This window comes from Paroedura picta, chromosome 4 (genome assembly GCF_049243985.1).
Source record: "Paroedura picta isolate Pp20150507F chromosome 4, Ppicta_v3.0, whole genome shotgun sequence".
Classification (NCBI taxonomy): domain Eukaryota; kingdom Metazoa; phylum Chordata; class Lepidosauria; order Squamata; family Gekkonidae; genus Paroedura; species Paroedura picta.
The window spans coordinates 106,187,775-106,211,037 of NC_135372.1; the positions used below are offsets into that span (position 1 = coordinate 106,187,775).

The window sequence follows — 23,263 nt, forward strand, 5'->3', positions numbered from 1 at the left end:
AGCTCTGATTTCACTTCCGATGACACACTATGTCCATAAAACATAGAAGGTAGGCAAATTAATGCAGCTATAAAGAGAGATTGTTTTCTGCAAGGCATATCATCACCGATGGGTAGCAGAGGCTGCCTTCAGGAAAGGTGACCAACCTTCATTCTCCACTGATCTGTGTTTTTATGGTGCTCGCATGAGTTGCGATGCAGGCAAAAAGTGCTCTGTAACACTGTAGGGATAACAAGTGGCTTTGTCAGTTTGGTGGCTGAGGGCCTAGCTATATGACTTCTTCATATCAGCACTTAGGTAGGTCAGCGTTTCCCCAGAGAATAGCCGCAAGAGGTTTCATGCCACTATGAAAGACTGATATCCATCACTTCCAAAAGGGCCTTTTCCTGGGGAATCATTTCAAAGGGCAAAACATGCACAATTTCTCCTCAGTGACTGTGGAGGATTCAGATGCATTTTCCATAACTAGTGTCTCCGTGGAAAAGCAGCCACATTTTTCAGCACCCCAACTGCAACATTAAGCAGTTGACAAGCTTATGGTCGTTGTGGTTCCCTGTCTAAATACCATTCCCATTGATTTGGAGGCTGCACAAATCTTTTTTGTAATTGCATTTGTCTGCTGTTCCACTCTAGGATCCTGGATAAGTTTTTCTAAAGGACTCACAGCTCAGTGATCGAGTGCATACTCAGAAGGCAGAAGAGCCCTTGCTCAGCATATATGGCATCTTCAGTTAAGGGGGCTCATCTGAGCTGGGGAAAACCTCTGCCTGAGACCCAGGATAACTACAGCTCCTCACAGGAGACAACACTAAACCAGGCGTGACTTCGTCTTGGTTTGCTCAGGTATCAGGTATCAAGACTGCACATTAACAAACAAATTAACAAATGGAAAAACTCCATGCAATTAGCTTTTTTTTTAAACCTAGGGGACCATTCCTAATTCTGTGATCCTCCCTCTGTAGTTTGAAAAAAGTAAAATTAATTATGTTTTTTTCAGTTCTCTGCCACCTCATTCCTCTGTAGGTGTTAACCAGGGAGGCCCACAGAGGTGCAGAAAAATCTCTTTGGCCTCCACGTGGCCCTGATCCATGGGTTTATCTATTCGCAGATGGTGAGCAAATGTGGCTAATAGTATAGAGATGGCAAACATGATAACCAATAGTTTGAACAGAAATCAGAGCTTGTGTGAAAGTCTATGGCTTTAACAAAAATAATAGCATTGTCTACTTTTCTTTCTTGGTTTTGTAATACTTTGACATCTTTATACATTTTAAATGAAACTTGGAGGGAAAAGTGGACATTCTATCCAACTCGGTTTGGCCTAATAAACCACCTCATGTACCTTGGATGACCCATTTCCCTGGTCTTTAAAGCAATCATACTGGCATAATGAGGACATCATCTAGTATCGAAGCACCTGTTAGGACATTCTCTACTTGAAATGCTTTTGTGTGTGCTGCAGAGATCCAGATTTCATGAATGAGCCGTGCACATCATTGATCCAGGATTTGCCCAGAAACCAAGATACAAGCTGCTTGGTCTTTTTTATACACTAGAAACAGGATTCTTTACTTTGCCTTTTTTATTTTTGCGGCTGTAGCTTTGGGAACTACATGGCTAAGGATTTTTTGGATATTAATTTAAACTTCCTGACCCTGAACTCCACCTCAGTTTCACAGCATGTCTTCTGTGATCATAGCCATCAATTTTATTTGTATTCCATGATAGGGATTTTCAAACACCATTAAACTCATTAAAATGGCAATTATGTGCGTGAAGGAGCTCCTTAAACTTTACTTGGTGTTCAGCAATAAAATGGCTTAGATTTAGAGGGACTGCCTCCCTAATGCTGTCTACAATTTCATCAACAAACTGTGCTTGTGACTATCATTCCTGTTACAAGTGTACCACCGTCATCCTAGGATGCTTGTATTATAAATAAACTGCCAGGCAATTTTTACAGTGTACTTAGATTAGGTCAGCCGTGTGAATCTTCCATCTCAGAAGTTAGCCCCAGAAGTGACATCCATCCTGTGTAGGTTATCACTCAAAATTCTGGCTTTATCATAGAGTTTCCAGTGATTTCTAGGGAGATATGATATCACTTCTGGGTGTCCCCTGGAAAGGACATCAAGAAATTATCCTGGCAGCCATTTTTTAAAATTCTTTCCCCACTACCATCCAAGATGAGGACAGAAACTAGAAGAATGCTCAGCCGCTGGACTGGCAACCCTACTAGTACTACACAACTGGGCCAGGCTCAGTGGCCAGCACTGTGCAATTGGTATTCCTGGGCAAAGGCTGCTGAGAGAGAGAAGGAGAAGACAGGAGGGGGCAGAGTAGGTTGTCTGATGGGTGGGAAGGAGAGAAGAAAGTAGGAAAAGGGAGAAAACTAGATTTTTTCAGGGAAGAAACAGATGGACAATTTTCTACCACATGGGTCTCTTTTGACACCCTAATTGCATGGATAAATTTACCACATAAGAACAGCTGGGTCCAGCATTTTGAACTTCCCACAGCAGAGACCTAAAAGGCTTAGAGACTGCCCATAGAGTTTAATCAGCACACATATGCATCAAGAGCAGCGTTATCCTTCATCTCCCAAGCAGGATTATTATTAAAGCAGGAACCTGCCTTGTGCTCAGAAAGCATTTAGAAAATCATAATCTGAGTTAGGAAAGGGCCTTCGCTTTACAGCTATCAGTTTTTTCCATGCACAGATAGAGGGTAAATGTTAATGGAATTTGAAAGGAAAAGAGATGGTAAAATACTGAAGTCCTTCACTGTCAAATTAGACATGACCTTGGAAATCTGCAATTAGGTTCCTTTGTGATTTTTTTTGTAAGAACTAAAAGCAATTTTGGGTGGTGGTGGTCAATTGGGATCAGAGCCACAGCACAGAGAGGAAGGGAAGAACGTTTCTCAATTTGAACCCCCCCCCCCAATCTAAGTGTTCTAGCATTTGGGGGAAAACACACAGATATCCTTATAGTACTTGTATGTTCTTCCCAGTGTGGCAAAGAATATGTCCAGAGATCTATTTAAAACTTGAAAACTATGCAAGGAAAAAGGTTGTAGCCCTCTCATGAGAGAGACAGACAGACAGAGACCTTGTTTTTCTCACCAATAGATACCCATTGGGGCTCTCCTCTTGGTGCGGTAGGTTTGGATGAGTGTGTATGGCTGACCCAAGGTAACCCAGCAAGCATTCATGGCAGACCATAGGCTCAAAACTTGGATCTTCCAGATCCTAGTCCAGCACTAAGTCAAATTCTACCTTCCTCTGACAGGTTATGCCACTTAAAAAGCTATGGGAGATCCTAATCGCAGAGAATCCAGTTCATGATGAGTTTAGCCCAAGATTTTTCATTTTATTTTGTCACCGCTGAGGTTAATCCCTTACCCAATCTTGAGGGGAAACTGCAAGTTCTTAGGAAAGAGTACATAAAGCTAACAAAAATAGCATTTGGGCTTGATTTTTATCTTAACATTTTGAAAGCAGGAAATAGAAGAATATCCAGGAAGATGTTTAATGAAAACAAACATTTTTCTCAGACAATCATCTTCAGTAGATGGGCTGACTCAGAGATGTACATGGATCAGAAGTGAACAGGGAAGAGTTCTGATTAAAATACAGAAAATAATCCACTTTGTAGTTTACAATTAAGGGAATAATCGATTTGCTGTAAAGATTAATCAGGCAATGCTTCCAGGCTCAATATCTCTGAACATAAAAACAAACCAAAAAAGCAGCTAACGCCAGCCAGTTCCTTCCGCGATAAATGCAAGCAGGCAGCTTCACCACGGGTATCACACAAGTGCTCATAGAAGCATGGCTGTGAATTTCAAGAGTCCATTTGAATGGAGACACTGTCTCGGGTTTCTATGGGCATGCAAAGCTGGCCCTTCCAATTGCAGAAGACTTTTATTTGTAAGGGGAAAAAAAACACACTTCTTGAGACCACTTTGAAGGTGAGCCAGTATACCAAGACAGCCAAGAATAACTTCCTGTATCTTTTTACTTGCTTTCCTGTTAATTCCAAAGAAATATTCAGAAGCACTTATGAAGGACCAAAACTGCTTCAAAATACACTGTGTATGAGCTCCACCTCAGCTCTCTTTGATTTAGAAGGAAGAGAAGGGCTTGAAGGAGAAACATATATATATGCCTTCTGCTGTATTTTATGAGTTTCTCAAGTTGGTGAGACAGCTTCCTAGTGGATTCCTCCCTCCAGTTAACAAGGGAGTAATTGTACATTTGCACAGTGTTGATGGAGGTCTCCTCTTGGTACCTTCCCTCTGCCCTACAATGGGGGAAAAGGTGCACATTCCCCCTTCCTTGGTTGACTCACAGTGATGGATGGTGGTTTTCACTTGCAGATTGTGCCCACTATTCATTCATTCATTCATTCATTCATTCATTCATTCATTCATTCATTCATTCATTCATTCATTCATTCATTCATTCATTTTCTAGTTCAAGACTGTCGTTCCCTGCTTGCGGGCTCAGGGTGGTGTGAAGAAGAAGTGTTGGTTTTTATATTCTGCTTTTCACTACCTAAAGGAGTCTCAATGCAGCTTACAATTGTCTTCCCTTCCTCTCCCCCCAGCAAAACCATGTGAGCTCTGACAGAACTGCTCTGTGAGAACAACTCTATTAGGACTGTGTCTAGCCCAAGGTCACCCAGCTGACTGCATGTGGAGGAGGAGTAGGGAAACAAACCCATCTCACCAGATTAGAAGCTGCTGTTCTTCACCAAGTTGTGCAACAACTGTATGCCACTTAAAAACTGTAACATAGTAAAAACATAATAAAATTCAGTAAAAATTTTAAGGGCTTTGCCATCCTGATAATTGCACTATTTAGCCTCAATTTCTTTGCTCCACAAAAGCTAACAGAAAGTCTTGTGGTACCTGCAAGACTATCACATCTGTTATGACATTAGGCACAGATGCAGGGACTTTGGGACTTGTCTTGTAATGAATATGTGACCTGTTAGAGATTTTGCTGAGCAGACAAGACAGAAAGCCTCTGGCTCCCAGATCATGGATGCCTTGCAAAATTTTAGAATCAAATATTGAACTGAATTAAATAACATTTTTTTTGGTTTCTCCTATAGCTTGAGACTTTTGGGACTTCTGATTCTGCAATCATTTTTCCATGGTGCTCTAATGAAAATTATCGTCTGGATTTCATAGATTTGTGTGTGTGTGTGTGTGTGTGGGGGGGGGGGAATTGAGCCTTGCCTTGGGTAAGCTGTTGCATTGCATAGCCTTTAGTCTTGCAGCCTATGGACATATCTGCACTGTGCAATAATTATAAGATTGTGAATATTTTTATTGCACTCTACAGCAGTGTTTCTCAACCTGGGGGTCGGGACCCCTTTGGGGGTTGAATGACCCTTTCACAGGGGTCGCAGCAGGGCGAGCAGCTTGCCCGGGGAGCGCCATCTACACAACAGCCTTGCAGGGTAGATCAAGATATAGCGTTTGTCTGTTTGGGCAGTGGAAAAGAGCAAGATCGGCATGGTGGGACAAGAGGCAGAACTGAACTGAGAAACTCCAGGAAAAATTTTAAATATACAATCATGAACAATGGATCTTCATGCCATTGGTCAGTTTCAGTTTAATTTCTGTGAAAGAACACTTGCATAATTGTATGTTTGGGGGTCACCACAACATGAGGAACTGTATTAAAGGGTCGCAGCATTAGGAAGGTTGAGAACCACTGCTCTACAGCAAGTGGGCTCTGCAGACAGCTAGCCCTTTTCACCCCTTTGTCTGTATGTTCACTGAATGTTCATAGTGAATCATTCCTGCTGGGGTGTACCCAGCCTATTTGGAACCCAGGACAGGTGGGTGGGCAGGACTTGGCAATGTAGGGGTAGTCGGGGACAGGAGCTTGGTGACATGGGGGGCATGGATGGCTAGGGGCGGAGCTTGGAATGTGGGGATCAGGGGCATGCCCAGGTGGGCACTGCAGCTTGGGAGTCAGGGTCCTGGCCTCCTCTATATTTTGTGGGCAAGCTTGGCCTGGCCCACCACCTCACTGACAACTGAGCTTGCAGCGCAGCAGGAGAGCTGCCCTGGCTAGAAAGCATCCTGTAGAACTCCCTGTTACCAGTGCAGGGCATTCCTCCTGAGAGCCACTGAAGAAAGGGCAACTGGCAGGGAAAGGAGAGTCAGCCTGCAGAGCCTTGCTGGCCTGGAGAGATCCCAACTGGGTGCCTCTGCAGGTCACCACCTTCTAAGTAGGTGGGATGGGCCAGGGTGGGCAAAGTGGCTCCACTGCTGGCACTCTGCCTGCTTAAAGGCACTACAGACACCGTGCCATGTGTCTTCTCTGCCAGGGGGAAGAGTCACACTGCCACACAGCTGGCAGATGAGGGGTCCAGGGGATTGGCAGCTCAGTAGTGCCCCTCAAGAAGTGGCAACCATGACACATGCCATGGCTGCCATACTCCAGATACATATCTGCAAATGCCTGCAGCAATCCCACATACATGTTGGCTCTTCAACATAATCAGAAACATGAAAAAAGTAGGATTTGGGTCATATGTATCTGCATAGGACACATTGTATGTCGTATGCATGTCACATCGAACTCCATAGGACACTGGACTGCACTGAAGTGATTGCCCTCATTGGAGGGCAGAGCAAGAGACACATTTCAGTCAGTGTGCAAACTGACATCAGAAGAGGCCTCCATCTTGTATCCATGCTGGGGAAAGCATCCCCTTTTGATTTCTGTAGATCAAACATTTGTTCAAAGCACAAGAGCTGGTTAGATCAGTTCCAGTCCTGTCAGCTGGCAGCTCTAATGTTTGACATTCACTTATAAACTTGAGTCTGCAAGAGCATTTCTACAGATGGCAGGATTTCTGCTTGCAGAGCATGACTTTCTGACTACTCCCGCCTACAGCTTAAAATGTGCCCTGAAATTCTGTGGCATTGGGGGCTGCAGGGAGGAGGTGAGAAAGTCCTGGTCCTGGAGAAGAAATTCTTTTGTGTGCAGAAATGCTCTTGGAGCCAAGACAGAGCTTCTCCCAAAGAATCCTGGGAACATCTGTTCTTAAGAATGCAGAGGGTCTTTTGACCTTAGCAAATTTCAATTGCCAGAGTAGTCTGAGAAGGAGATAGATGACTGTTGGTTTGTCTGTCCAGTGTAGAGATCCTTTATGATTTTGTGGCTGTCAAATGACAGTTTCCACTGGAGGGGGCTGCAGGCTGCAGCTCTGTTAGAAAACAAATGAACATTTTATCGGGAAGCACAAGAGCAAAACCGTGGGCACAAATAATGCCTTGTTCATTTCAACAGGAGTGACAAACAACAAAAAGAGACAAGATCATCAGCTAAATGTTCTAGCTACTGTTGTGAAAACTGAGATTTTTAAAAATTATCTTTCTAAAATAGGGCAGAAGACCGTAATGGTAGGGAATGCCTGTCGAAGAGCTAATTTGGGGGTCATTTTTTCTATCATAGGTATATTTTATATTGATTTCTGAAATTCTCTCTCTCTCTCTCTCTCTCTCTCTCTCTCTCTCTCTCTCTATCTATCTATCTATCTATCTATCTATCTATCTATCTATCTATCTATCTATCTATCTATCTATCTATCTATCTATCTATCTATCTATCTATCTATCTATCTATCTATCGATTTATATCCTGCCACTCCCGGCAAGCTGTCTCGTGGTGGGTTGCAGATAAAACCCCACATAATACGTCAATAATAAGCCCATCAAAAAATTCCCCTCTGGCCGCAACAACTCCAAGCTCCATAGCACCTGAGGCCACAATCCGGTGTCCAAGAGGGATCCCCAGATTCCTGGCTATCCACCAACAGTAATGACCGGCTAGGTGGAGATCTGAGGGGGAGACCATCAAATCTTACATGACCCAGCCTCAACCATAGACCTGGCAGCTCTGTTTTTACAGGCCATGCGGAATGCTGGAAGATCCCACAGGGTTCTCAGCCGGGAGCTCATTCCACCAGGTAAGGGCCAGGACTGAAAAAGCGAACTTCACGGGGGCCAGAAATCAGTTAATGTTAACTGATGTATTCTTCTCTTTTGTGTCATTTTCAGAGCCGCTGCTTCTTCTAAGAGTATTAAATAACCAAAGCATGTTAACAAATGGATATATCTTTTACAGGGGCAGCAAGAGCAAATCCTCACCATCTTAGGGCGCACCAATGATCATTATTCAGGAGCACCTATACTTTGGGCCAATTTGTTGACTCTTTGCAGGAAGTAATTATTGTTACTATGAGAACACAACAAATGCAGATAAAATGCACTATTCATATGCAACTGAACTTTGAAATAAGCCATGGCCCTCTCTTATTCCCCCTCAAGACTTCCTGTTGAGCATACATGTGGCTAATCGATGTAGAAACTGGTAAAACCTCTAAACAGGTGGCCTATAAGGCCACATCTGCCTCTAAGAATTTGTTCAAAGATATAGCAGTCAATAACTAGAATGTATCCCGGTCAATCCCGATTTCTGGGACAGTCTGTCCTTATAAGCACCCTTACAGTAGTCCTGATTACAACTTAGTGGGAAAAGGTGGAAACAGAGAGCTAACTTTGGGAGTCTACCAGCAGATGTTGACCCCTGGAATATGTGAATGCTGGTCCCCATTATCAGAAACAATACCCATTATTGAGCAAATCCCAATCTCCTTAGTTTTGGATCAGCATCAGAAAATAATAATGTACAATGGCAATCACTCCATACAAAAAGCAGATAAAGACCACAGAGTATTGTCTATCCTTAAAATGCTACAAATAAGCACCATTATAGAATTATGATCTGTTTGGTAAACTGTGTTAGCAGAGGTGATTGAGATATCAGAGGGCAGCAGAAAAGACTGGAAATAAAATTCAGTACATTAAACATATGATGACAAGTTAAACATATGAATCTGTCTTTATACAGAGCTAGCCTCTTAGTTCAGCTAACTCAACGTGGCCTGCATTGTCAGGCTGGAGCTATTCCAGAGATTCAAAACCTGCTCCCTAAGCTCCTTAGGGACTGCTACCTTCTTCATGCACAGTGTGTATTCTACCACTGAGCCACAGCCCTTCCCAGAGTTCAAGTAGTCCATGTCCACAGATTGACTCTACAGTTGCACCCTCTCAGATTTGCCTGGTGTCAGGGGCTCCTCCCAACCCTCTTTGATGGCTGACTGCATCCAGAGCTTGAATCAGGGACCATTGTTAAGTATGGCAGGACCCCTGCCTCACAGACTCGCATACTGTCTTGTACAATCAGTGGCACCCCTCAATAGCCTAGGCTTGAGTCAAAACCAAGACACTGTAAACGTCTGCCAAGCCAGGTCAGACTCCATCTTAAAGAGCTTGCTCTCAGCCACAGGTTTAGAATGGCAGCTTCTGCCTGACCCAGTTGTGCCTGACTCAAATATTGCTCTCCTCCTAACCCCTCACTAAATTGTATTGCTGATCCGGTGGCCCAGCTCAAACCTGTTTACCCAGAGGCTCTTTGTTATTCATATGACTCATGATTGGTCCCTCTGCCATGGAAAATCTCTTCCCCAAACTCAGCAGCTAGACCTATTGAGACATGATGGTTCCCTTTTCTTTGACCTATTAATGCCTTTGTCTAAGCCCATCAATGGCCATCTCCAGACCTGGCCAGGGCATTGCACAACATCCTGTCCCATGGAAAATTCTAGCATGTGCTCACCTAGGCCACATCACCTCACCCCCTCCCCAAAACCCTATATAAACTGTGGCTGTACACGGCCAATCTGAGTGCCTTCCAACTTGGGACCCATTGGAACGCTGGCTCGTGTTGCTGATCTCTGACTCTCTACTCTACAGTAGCGATCCCCAATCTGTGGGCCGCGGACCACATGTGGTCCTTCGACTAATTGGAGGTGGGCCCCGAAGGACGCCTTCTCCCCGCCCGGCCCTTTACTTCATCCCCCCCCCCCAGCCCTTTACAACACACTTCGGGTGTCATTGTCTCCCATCACTCCCAGATGGGACTATCTCGTTGCAGAAAAACAAGCTCAGGGTTCCCATTGATTTGTCATTGTCATGAGTTAAAATTTCCATGAAAATAAAATGTTCCCTATCTTCATTGTTGTGGTGTGTCTGTATCTTATTTTGAAGGGATGTTTAAACATTACCATAGCGATCAGAGAGCGTTAGGGCAGTGTTTGAGAGTAGAGGAGTAAACTACCCCCCCCCCACGGGCCTCAGTAAAAGGCGTTGAGTGGTCCCCGGTGAGTGGTCCCCGGCGTTGAGTGGTCCCCGGTGATAAAAAGGTTGGGGACCACTGCTCTACAGGAAAAGTAATTACCGTATATACTCGTGTATAAGTCGAGTTTTTCAGCATAGTATTCACATTGAAAAAGTCTTCCTTGGCTTATATGCGGGTAGTTACATTGCTTCTGCAAACCTCCTGCAAACTGAACCTTGCTTGTTCTAGCTGCTTGTAGGACAGCAATGGTTTGAGTGAGGGACTCTGATCTTTTTTTCCCCTTTTTCCTTTACTTCTTCCAAACTATTCCTTTGGTTTATCTGTGTTGGGTGAGGTGGGGTTGGGGGTGCTTTGGGATTTACTGTTTCTCCTAATGATTTCTTCTTTTTTCTGAGGGCAGCATTGTTTGCCTTTTCTAATTGGGCTTGCGTTTCTTTTAAAAGTTGAGTTTTACAGGTCTTTATTTCAGTGTTTTGTTCTGTGGGGGGGGGGGCACTGTAGCTGTAGTTAGAGTAGTCCATTCTCCCAGTTTGGTAGCTGTTGTACTTGTTGTAGGAGGTTGCCAACTTCAGGTACTGTTGTTCTGCTCTGGTTTGCTGGGCCTCTTTTGACCTTACAGAGCTAGTTTACTGTTTTTCTTTGAAATAAATATTCAAAAACATTTAACCTACTGGTGCCTCAATTAATGTAAATTTACCAGTAACTGCTGCATTTCCTACCCTTGGCTTATATGCGAGTCAATAAGTTTGCCCAGATTTTGTGGTAAAATTAGATGCTTCGGCTTATATCCGGGTCGGCTTATATGCAAGTATATACGGTATATTGAACCCTCTTTTCCCACTCTATTTATCCCGATTGCTAGTGTGCTACATATATTTTATTATTTTCCTTCTAATAAAGATTGTTATTTTTTACTATATACCTATTGTCTGCCTTGAGTTCTTAAGGGTGTAATTACCTCGTGAAACATTGGCAAATATATTCTTAAATGCTACGTTAACACCCTCTCGCTAAGCTCATTCCCCAATACTGAATATACACGTGTCACAGGACACGTGTGTAACTGCGTTTCTGGTAACACCTTGGGTATGCCAACACTGGGCTGTTCTACGGGAATCAGGATCTCTGTGCACACATCTGTACACAAATTTCTGCACACACACACACACGCACACACACAAATATATACATATAAATATATAAATATATAAATATATAAATATATAAATATATAAATATATAAATATATAAATATATAAATATATAAATATATAAATATATATATATATATATATATATACCAGAGTATTATACCAGAGTATCTTGAGCATGATTTAGATTCCTGCAGCATCTTCTGTGTGGCTGCAAAGTTAAATCATGGAATCTTATTAACTTGTCTGAGCTGGCACTTGGAACCTGAGCCAAGTCACGACAAAACCACATTCAAAGGGTGTATTGTGTTTTGCTAGCACTCTTTATTTCTAGGGTGTGTTTTTAAAAAGGCAAATGCATCCCACGGAGGCTGTTTAACTCTCCTTCCAGTGGGTGTCACTGGCACCTGCAGCTATCAGGGCACAAGGCAATTTCTGGCAACAGAACTCAACACTGGCAAGTCGAGAATAAGGGTCAGATCTGGTCATCCAGTAGGCTGAGCAGACCTCATTCCCTGCTCCCTATCAGCATCCTCACTGATTGAGTTTCTGCATATAAGGGAAAGCTAATCTTAGATCTGCTTCTTGTGATGGCTGCTATTTTGGCTGCCAGAATCTGGGGCATGTTTGGTTAGTTGGAGATGAAAGCAGGACCTGTTGAATAATTCCACCCATCCCACAAAAGGTCTGGCATAGCCATGCCCGGCAGCTGTATTAAATGTCATGACCTGGAATGTAAAAACATCAAGAGGGGTTCTACCCTGGGAAATATGAAGAGTAAGGTCAGCTTACTATCATTCTAAGTGGTCTCTGGTTGCAAGACAGGATGGAATTAATCCTTCCCACCCCACCTGGGGAAAGTTGTAAGTTGATTTTGGGAACCATTTTTCCAGCTATAATCCTTCTATATCTTGAATAGTTTGAAAGGAAAAGGAAAAGACACAAAGATCAGGGGAGAACATTCTGCTGGATTTCTGCTTCTCACCTTCCACCTCACTGCACCCTTCTTCTGAAGTGAATTCTAGCCTCCAAAAGGCAGCACCACAATCTATGCTTGCGACTTGACTTAGATGTGTGTAGATATTAAATAGCTCATTCCCTAAAATGAGGTTGAGCTAGCAAAAATAAATAGAAATATGGGAGACCAAAAATTAAATTAAACTATGGGAGTCAGGCAGAACATGAGAGGGATGAAGAGCTGCTTTCTATACCCTCCCTTTCACTATCTGAAGGAGCCCCTTTGCAGGGGGAAGAAACCACTATCTGGTGGCAATGGAGGTCTGTATTCAGGCAGTGGGCCCAGGAAACCTCCCCTCCCATGAAGCTGCTCAAATCAGCAGGAAGGGTGGAGCAGAATTCTATTAGGTCTGGTACTGACCTCCTTAGGCTTCTTGAACAAACGGAACCTGACTAATCCTGCCTGGTGCTAGTACAAGCTAGCTGTACCTGTGGCCTTGGAGAACCACCACCTGTCTAATTTGACAAGACCAACCTTCACAGTCATCTTCATGGATCTCCACATCATATTATACACACCCCCTCTGGCAACTATAGCTTGTACTAGCACCAGGCAAGATTAGTCAGGTTTCGTTTGTTCAAAAAGCCTAAAGAGGTCAGTATAAAAAACTGGAGATTAAGCCACGGTCCTTCCACATGCAAAGCAGATGTCTTACCATTGAGCCATAGCCCCTCCCTTTCTGCCACAGAGATGTATATGTTATCTCCAGGATCACTCGTCACAAGGCCGCTATGAACAATATCTCTCAAGTAATTGCAATTTGTGCTCTGGGTCTTACTTGCCTCAATTTCAATACAACTACGCTTCCAATTAAGAGTTCTTGGGTACTTCATGCTGTAATGCTTACCGACATGTGTGATGCTTCCCATAGCAAACATTTCTGTTAATGAGGCCCATGTGCCAGAGTGAGGACAGGCTGGATGAGCAGGTAAAGACTTGGGATCTGTGTATTGGGTGGCTTCTTCGGCTCAATTAGACAACCTTTTGTTGAAAGGGCCTGATTTATTGGAAATTAAATCCCTATTATGTGTTAATACCTCGTCTGGCCTTGATCAGGCTTAATATCATAATCACCTTCCATAGATGCTGAGTCTGACTAGAAACCTGAATGAACTTCAGACCCCCCCCCCTTTTTTTTAAATGAGTTGGTAAGACGTGCTATTAAAAGTGAAACAGACACCAAAAGGCATGGTATGTATGTATAGGCAATTATTATATACCATATTATTTTATGTATCAATCATCCTTTTTTGTAAGACTCAGGGCAGTTTACAATAGAATAAAACATACACACACACTAGCAAAATAGCCCATTGGCCCGGTGTACCCTGATTTGTCACCAGCTCTGTTACTGCTGAGCACAAAGGCCTCTTGATGGCTTCAAAAGCATGCAGAATTTTAGCAATTTCTGAATAAATTTCATTCATCATATTCACATGTGAATTGGGAGGGGTGTGTCAGGAACTGCTTTTTGTATCCTGAATTAAATCACTGACTTGACAGGGCACAGGACAAAGTTTGAGTCTAGTGGTGCCTGTAAGACCAACAACGTTTATTCAAGGTATAAGCTGCATTAAAGGTGCCACTGGACTCAAACTGTGTTCTGCTGCTTCAGACCAACACGGCTACACTTCTGAATTTATCTTGATAGGACACAGTTGATCATTCCTCTGGCCCAGGGGTAGTCAAACTGTGGCCCTCCAGATGTCCATGGACTACAATTCCCACAAGCCCCTGCCAGCGAACGCGAACGCTGGCAGGGGCTCATGGGAATTGTAGTCCATGGACATCTGGAGGGCCGCAGTTTGACTACCCCTGCTCTGGCCCAACCCTGTCTCCCAGGAAAGAACAATAATAGGATGGATCCAACCAGTTTATTTATGAGAGCTAGCTTGGTGGATTAGTTAAGAGCAGTGTCTTCTAACTTAATCGGAGTTGGTTCCTCACTCCTCCACCTGCAGCCAGCTGGGTGACCTTGGGCTAGTCACAGAGCTGTTCTCACAGAGCAGAGCTCTCTCAGCCTTACCTACCTCACAGGGTGCCTTTTGTGGGAGAGAAAGGGAAGGCAATTGTAAGCCACTTTGAGATTCCTTCCATTAGTAATAAGTGGGCTATAAAAACCAACTCTTCTTCTATTTGTGGCAAAGGAGGCATGCCTTTGACCATCAAAGAACAAATGTACAAAAGCTATGTGTAATGGAGGCTGTAGTAGAAGAACTGACTGAGACTGGAAAAGCTGACTGGATCCAAGACATTACCTCAAGCATGCCTGTCTTGTCAGATCCTTGGTCTAGACTGCTAACCCGCTGGATCTTTTCAGCTGTTTCATTACCAGGAGATGAAGCTAATTTTGCAGGCATTTGATCTATTGTTGAGCTGTTCTTGTACTTAGGAAACTTATCCAAATGTTTAATCTGAATGTAACACTTAAAAAAAATATTTCATAATGAATAAAGGCTTTAACTTGATTCTGCCGACATTTTGTGCCAGTGTAGTCCCACTGACAGTGAGGCCTTAAGGGTGACAGTCAAAGATGTGGCTCATGGACATCCTTTGTTCTGCAGTTATTAGAGGACTAGATAGATTCTTCTTTTGCTTTCAAGAAGGGCCTGGAGGTGTTTCTACAGCAATACAGTTCTTTCATAGTTGAATTCCAGCTATGCACAGCCCCCACTTGTGAGCCTCTTGTGGCGCAGAGTGGTAAGGCAGCAGACATGCAATCTGAAAGCTCTGCCCATGAGGCTGGGAGTTCAATCCCAGCAGCCGGCTCAAGGTTGACTCAGCCTTCCATCCTTCCGAGGTCGGTAAAATGAGTACCCAGCTTGCTGGGGGGTAAACGGTAATGACTGGGGAAGGCACTGGCAAACTACCCCGTATTGAGTCTGCCATGAAAACGCTAGAGGGTGTCACCCCAAGGGTCAGACATGACCCGGTGCTTGCACAGGGGATGCCTTTACCTTTACCTTACAGCCCCCACATACAGTTATACACAAGTTGGTCTACAAAACTGACACCAAGTAAAGACAAGGACAGAACAAAGAGTGGAGACAGTTTTGAAACATCTCCAGAAGGGCTTGTTGTTGCCAGTACATACCGTCAACTCCAGTGCTTCATTCAGAAGACCGTTGCGCTTACTGTGCAGGTAGGCATTGGAACTGCCTGTCTTGGCCACCCGGATTCTGGCTAACCGGGCTTTCTGTGGAAAAAGCAAAAGGATATGTTATTTAGATTTCCTTGATTCCATCACTGACTTTTGCTTCTTTTGGGTCTGAAAACTGAGACAATGTTCATTCTGGAGGCATTACATGTACTGTTCAAAAATGCAGCAGTAATATTACTTCTCAACATAAAGAAAAATCATTTCAGTTTGTGAATAAATGCTTGTCTCTAAAAAAACAAAACAAATAAAAGTTCAGCAATGGCTTGTAGCTTTAATCACAAAAGAAGCATATAGAGAGCATAACTCCAGTCTCTCCTGGGAATCACTACTGTGCATTTCTCCTACAGGACCCATTCTGCACATGCCAGATAATGTGCTTTCAATGCACTTTCGAAGTAGATTTTCTTGTTCTGCACAAAAGCACACTGAAAGTGTAGTATCCAGTGTGTGCAGAATGGGCCCTGGAGTTCATTCTGATCAATGGGAATGGGGGATAGAATCAGTCCACCAATGCTGCCTTGTGATCCACATGTCACTATATTTACCTACCTGATTTATACTTTGCCTTTCTCCCTATAACACGTACTACCATGTTTTCACAGAGCTCAGGAAAGCATACATTGTTCTCCCTTTCCCTAATACAGCTTAGGCTAGGAACACTCATAATCTTCATGGTAGAAAGGGGCTAGGATTTGAACACATGTCTCCTTACACCAAGTCAAACACTCTCATCACTATACTCTTATGGGTCAGCATGCAAAGAATTACCTTCTTAAAGCTGAAATCCTAAAAAAAAAAAACTTTCCTGGTCCAAAGCCCCACCGAACAAAATGAGTATACCTTTTAAGGATCTTACTCCTTAAGGCTATAGTGTACTGTAGCTGGGATCCCACTGATCATTTATGCACTGGGAACTTCACTGCCCCAGCTCCCGTGCAGGAGCACAAATGGGGGGCGGATGAGGTACACAGGGCCAAATGCTCCCCCATGTGGGGGCAGGAAGAGGTGGGGCAACCTGCCACGACTAAAACTCCAGCCTGCAGCCCAGCATGAAACCTTCAGTGCATAAACGGTCACTGTGCCTTGTATGGGAAAAATCTTTTTCTCTTCTGCCCCTTTTTTGCTTAATCACATATCTGAAGGATTTTTCCTTGAAAAGCGAAAGTTAGCTTACTCTTATGTGATATTCAGTTAGTATTAAAAAGTAACATCATGCAATGATTTTTTTCTACTCGATTAACACAGCTCATTGCATACATTTATTAGAAATGAAAACATTGTTCATATTATGATGGTTTCAAAACACTTAGCAGTCCGCACTCCCCCATTTCCTTGTATGGCTCAAGTTCTAATCTCCCCCTCCCCCAAACCCCTTCTGCTGATTTAATGGGAGAAAAGTTAAATGGTATATCTATGTGCATGCTATAACCAGCTCCGGTGGCTGCACTCCTTCCGAAACATAACAGTTCAGATTTAGCCGTGCTTTTTTGGCACACAAACGGCACCAGTGTTGCCAAGGTTACAAAGCATCTTTCCCAGCCGATTGTGGGCAAACTGCTATCTCTGAGTCCTGAAGAGTCCCCCCCCTCCATAAAAATATCTGTGCAAAAATTTAATAAAATTGGCATTAACAGCAATCAGATTGCCCCCCCCCCGAACAGTTTTAATGTGTATGCTGGCTTTTTTTGTAGAAAAAAATGAGCAGGGCCACTAATTCATGTGGTAATTGACATAATGAGAAACAGCAAAGGAATCTTCATTATTTAATTGGAAGTCAGTGTATTCTATAGACTTGGACCAGTAATCAGTCTAGCCCACTAGTTTCCATACAGGTGAATAGCTCTCCAGAGGCAGAAACTTTTCATAGTTCTGCTACCTAGGTTTTTAGACTGGGGTATGAAACTGGGGACAAGTGGGGCAAATTGGGAGGTGTGGGGAGGCCATTTGGCCTAGGACTCCGGGTCAAGAGGATTGATTTTATATGCATGTCAATTTTTAAAACTTGTTACATTTCTCAAAATGCCATTATGTCTGAAAGTGAAAAAGTCTCGGGACCTCAGAGCTAGAAATGGTCCAAGTTTCTCTGGACCTCCTTCACCAAACAATGGAGTGGCTTGTGCAGATAGGCTGGAGTTGTTTCTTTTTCTCTCTCTTTTTAACTAAACAGTCAAACTTTTGAAACACTAGATCTGTGATTGAGATGTACAGTGTTTAGCTTGCTTAACTCATTCAACCTGAAGACTGAGAAGAGGACAATTAAGGCTGCATCTGCACCTTGCTCTCACTGCACTAACTCCAGCAACTATTCTGAACTGGGTTTTCCTCTGTGGGCAAGATAATCCAAGAGGTGAATGACTGCTATAGGGTGATAGCCGATGGTGTGTGGATACAATCTGAATCACATTGTATTCTGATAATGCTGGTTGTATCTGGCTTTCTGATAGATCCCTCACAAGTCTCCTTTCTGGTTGCTCAGTCCATTTTATGCACACGAGTGTATTACATGCTGGCTCTGTGACTGGGCCATTGGCAGTGCTAAAAGTCCCCACCCTCAAAATCCCCTTTCCTGCCCTGTGATTCAAAGCCAATAGCTTCATTTGCAATGAACATAATGAGGCTGTGTGGGTTGCATTCTGACTCATTTCCATAGAGGACCTACTGAAGTTCAGCTCAGTGTCACGACAGCTGTACATCCATCCACCTCCGGCAGTTGTGTTTCCATTGTTCTGGTTTCTTAATGCTCTATATTTATTTTCTTCGTTTAGAAATTTAGATCCCGCCCTTCACCCGAAGGTCCCAGGGTACATAACGACAATAAAAATTAAAGTATATAAAACAACATAAAAGACATTTAAAACATAACCCACCCACCTTGGAAGATTCAGAGGATAAGAATATGCATATTTGTGTGTGCATGGGTGCATGTAGGAGCACACAAGTGTGCAAAAAGAGGCAGAGTCTGTACACTGTTCTGAATAACCAAGCATGTTTACTGTCACACTCAGATGACCTTCACAGGAAGCTGCTTTTCTGTGATGTGGCCCCACATAGCTGGGGTGGGGGTAGGGAGCTCATTGTCAATGATGCAACCCGGTGGACAAAGCAAACAACATAGAGTGTTGTTAAGGTGCTGATGATGCCGACAGCATGGGAAAGAACCGCAGTCCACTCTGCCCATATGGTTTTTTTCACATACAGGTACGGCTGCATCACCAAAAGGTCTGCCAAACTTGTTGTTGTGAGGTTAGAATGTTGCTAAGGACACACAGACCTTAGTAACATCCACACTTGAATACTGTAATGGCCCCTATATGAAGAAGTAGAAGAGTTGGTTTTTATATCTGGCTTTTCACTGCCCAAAAGAGTTTCAAAATGGATTATAACCTCCTTCCCTTCATCTTCCCCCAACAGACACCCTGTGAAGTAGGTGAGGCTGAGAGATCTGACAGCACTGCGTTGTCAGAACAGTACTATCAGGGCTGTGACTAGCCCAAGGTCACACAGCTGGCTGCATGTGGAGGTGCAGGGAATCAAATCCAGCTCACTAGATTAGAAGCTGCCACTCTCAACCACTACACCATGTTGGCTCCCCAAGGCTGCCCCTGAATACAATTTATGAACTGCAACTAGTGGGAAATACAGTGAATAGAGTGTTTACTTGGTCTGACAAAATGAGCTTATAAAGTCAGTATCTTGCTCTTTTCAATGATTGCCAGCCACTTTCTGGGGCCAAAGTAACCAAGGAACTGCCTCCACCCACATCAAGTTGCCTGAGCAGTTAATAGATGTTTCCCCTACGCCTGGGAATCCGACTTATCAGAAGTTAGGCTGGCAGGGATTCTCAGAAAGACCTTTATGGCAATTATTTCCCATTTATGGATTTCCCTATCACTATATTAGACATTCTGGAGTGGATTAAAATTGTTTTAAAATTTTAGAATGCATTTGAAGACATCTGATAATTCATTTTAAAGTTTCACAGTTTTTACCATTGGCGTTTGTATATGATAGTTTACACATTTTTTCTTTAAAAATTGTTGGCTGCTTTCATTGATTCCTTTAATTTATGTCGAGTGGATTTTGAGGACTAGCATCTATACTAATGCTGCTGGTCTGGAGATTTTTATTTCTTATTAGACTTACTAGCAAGAAAGCCCATTGCACGCAGGAATACAATGGGTGCTAGGACCCAGGGGACGCCAGGAGGTGCAGATCTCTCTCTATGTCTTTCTGTGTGTCTTGGTGTGCCTTGCAGCAGAAGGCATAGTAGGTAATTAGGGCTGGTTTATAGGAGGGAAGGAGGGCTGGTGTGCAGTTTAGGGCAGCTCTCTCTGTCTGCCTCTCTCTCCCTTCATCGCAGCAGGGGCGGCTCTCTCTGTGTCTCTGTCAGCAGATTGGGTCTGCTCTCTCTGCCTTCCTCTCAACAGGAACGATAGGAGGGAATGAGGGCTTCTCAATGATAGGAGGGAATGAGGGCTCATGTTTGGTCTGGCAGGGCTCTAGGTGTCTCTCTCTGTCTCTGGCACATCTGAGAGGAATGTGGATAGCGTCCAGGGAGGGAGGGAGGGAGCTGTAGGGGCAGGGCTAATCAGAGTGCAGCCAGCATTGCTGGCTGCACCCTGATTGGCCCTATTCCAGCTTGGACAGGTGGACACATTCCACCCCCAGGCTGTTTCACAAATATATAGAGGAACCATGGATGAGGATATACCGCCCCTCCTGGCCAATTGACTTGTGGTTTGCTAGTTAAATAGTATGTCATGCTATTTTTTTTGTGAACTTCTTTAGATACCTTAATAGGTTTATTATCTGCCAGGTGGGCCTGGAGATTTTCTGGAATTTTAGATAAATGTTATGGCTGCCAGGCATCTGATCAGAGTGGGGAAAATCCTCTGCCCCGCGCACACCATTTCCTGACTCTGTTCTGCCCAGTGGTGAGTTTTAAAAAAAATGGAAACACCTCATGATGCTGCCTGCTGCATCATGCCACTTCTGGTAAAAATAAATAAATGCAAGTGACATAGGGTAGCTCTAGGAATTCTGATGTTTCATAGAGCTACCTATGTCATTTCTGTCTTTTTCTTCCCCCAGAAGTGATGTGATGCTGCAACCAACATTGCACCATCCCTGCCCAGGCAACACTCTAACTGGGGTTTCTAGGTCCCTCCTGGCAACTGGTGAGAGATGTGGGGGATTTACAAGGAGAAGGAGAAAGATGCAGGTCATGTTGCTGGCATTTCACCAGTGACTTCCGGGTGATGCTGTGGTATTTGGAAAAAACTCTATGGTAAAGCCAGCTTCTATTAGAAATTTTGCCCAAATATCAGAGTGTTTCCTGGAAATTGCTGGTGTGATGACATAAATTCCTGTGAAATGTCAGCAACATGGCCTAGGCATTTCTTGTTCTGCTAGTAAGTCCACTACCTGTCAGCTGGTTGATGTCTAGGGAGCAGGGCCTGGAAGGAGGAAGCTCCGGCTTTCACATGGGGTTCTGGCAATCCTAACTAATCTTCAAATGACAGAAAAATGGCTACTTTGGGGGGTGGATTATGATCTAGTGAGGTCCCTCCTCACCCCAAACCAACCTTCAAATCCCCAAGAATTTCCCACCTTGGAGCTAGCAAACCTAGCCCTAAAGTATGCTCAATAAACTACACTGCCTGGAACTCCTTGAAGGGAAGAAGGATAAACATTTCTTTTCTCTAGCCTTCTAGGGTTATTACCGATGTTATCAGAGACTGGTAAGCAATAGTTATGTTGGAGGGCAAATGCTGGGCCTGTAAGAACAGTTAGAGGTTTTCAATGCAAATTGAAAAGTTCCCTTATACATGATGATTGGATCTCTCTCTTTGGTTCCAAAGCAATTCCTCTTTTGTAAAGATGAGTTCTAGAAGCATTCTGCATTTAGAAATATCCAGGGCTTGTGTGGAGGGAGCCATCAAATTCTGCTGTTTGCACAGCAAGACCATGTAGAATTCAAAACAGATTTAGATTCCTAAACAGGAGGGGGCTTTGAATATACTTTTCTTTAGAAAAATAGACTGTTAGAAATGTCTCTTCTGCAGTAAATTGATAATTCACAAGCACAGGCCATGATGCCTGCAGTTTTATTTCATAAAATGGGCTTGTTTTTCTCACCGGAATCTCTTTCTAGTTAGAGGACTGAACTAAATCGCTGTGACTAATGCAAGCACCCGACTCAGAACGGGCTTCTACTGTTTTTAATCAAACATGCTTAAAGTCTTCCTGATTTGTCTCAATGTTAGATGACTTCTCCTCACCTATTAAGAATTTTGTACCGTAGCCCCTGCCATATGCTCTAGCAATACTTACAGAATGAATTAATTTCTTTCACAGACCAATCCTATGCATGCTTGCTCAGAAGCATGGCTCACTTAGTTGATTAGAACTTTGCAAAGGATTGCAGCTCTAATCGCCCAAGAGTCTTTAAAGGTAACAATTATACAGTTAACTGCAAAAATGACTACATTGACCTGTGTTTACAATGGTTTTAGAAGCACATGGTTCTCTGTTCTCTAATTTGTTTTTGTTCAACAGACACACAGTGTAGAAAGAAGCAAATATCCATCTACCGTGGCTTCTCTAACTCATAATGAGGCAATACGTTCTATTAGAATTTATGCATCATTAGTATGGTAGTAACATTTGTTTAACTCTTTGACCTCTAATTAGAGTTACCAGGTCCATCAGAGCCATTGGCAAGGAATGGTGGGGGTAGGAATGCCAGATCCAGACTGGGAAACTCCTGGAGATTTGGGGATGAAGACTGGGGAGGACAAGGACCGCAGCAGGGTACACTTCTATAGAATCCACCCTCCAAAGTATCCACATACTCCAGAGGAACTCATCTGCAGAGGAAGGCACGGGTTTACCATTGCCTTCCTCTGCAGATGCTGACCAAATGTTTGCAAAAGAGTGCCAGTACATTTGTGCCCTTATGCAAGATGCAACAATTTCTCTATTCCATATTGGTTATGGCCATAATGATACAGAAAGAGTCAAGCAGGGCAGGAATCTGAACTAACTTCGAAAAAGTTAGTGGTGGTGGTGGTGGTAAATGAGATTGCTTATTGATAAAGTACCATATATTCTAATAGTTGAGCCCAATCTTTGGGTACTTAAATCTGGTAACTGAAGCTGTGAAGGGGGTAAGACAGATCTTTTGATAAACCCGAAAGGAGTGCTGGGTTTGCAGGAAAAAAATGTGAAATTTAAAAAAACACACACACTGTGGAGTTTTAAAACACAAAAAAATTGATAAAAGTTGCACCTGTAGCTTTAAGCAAAAGATTCCCCCAGTGGCTATTGCTGGTGCTATTAGCCAAAAAGCTTTCTACTGCTCAAGAAATTTTTTCTGCTTGCAAAAGGAACACTGTTCCTTTTTATGAAGTTGTGTCTGGAATAGTAGACAGTGAAATCCTCCGATTGAAAGAAACCATCATCTGTCCAATGTAATTCACTAATGCCAAGAGTCCAATATTCAATCTGACAATTTCTCTTTTGACAATTTCCAATTTTCCTTGAGTCAGTCCTCTAATATTCCAAGTTGCTATTTGGTGCATCTTCATAAAGTGCAGACCCTTGCTTTCACCACTGGCAGCATTAGTACCTTGGGTTCCTGCTGGATTTGCCCCAGGGACATCATAAAGTCTAGGGCTACTTGTTGCAGGTACTTGATCTTT

At 43.3% G+C, this 23,263-nt stretch overlaps 1 protein-coding gene across 3 annotated transcripts in view; it reads right to left on the reverse strand.

Moving 5' to 3' along the window:
- KCND3 (potassium voltage-gated channel subfamily D member 3) overlaps nt 1-23,263 on the reverse strand; it is a 425,461-nt gene that overhangs the window by 26,522 nt on the left and 375,676 nt on the right. For all 3 annotated transcript variants that reach the window (XM_077334907.1, XM_077334905.1, XM_077334906.1), the window contains exon 4: nt 15,495-15,596. In XM_077334907.1, coding sequence (XP_077191022.1) covers nt 15,495-15,596 — 102 coding nt within the window. The remainder of the gene's footprint in view (nt 1-15,494; nt 15,597-23,263) is intronic.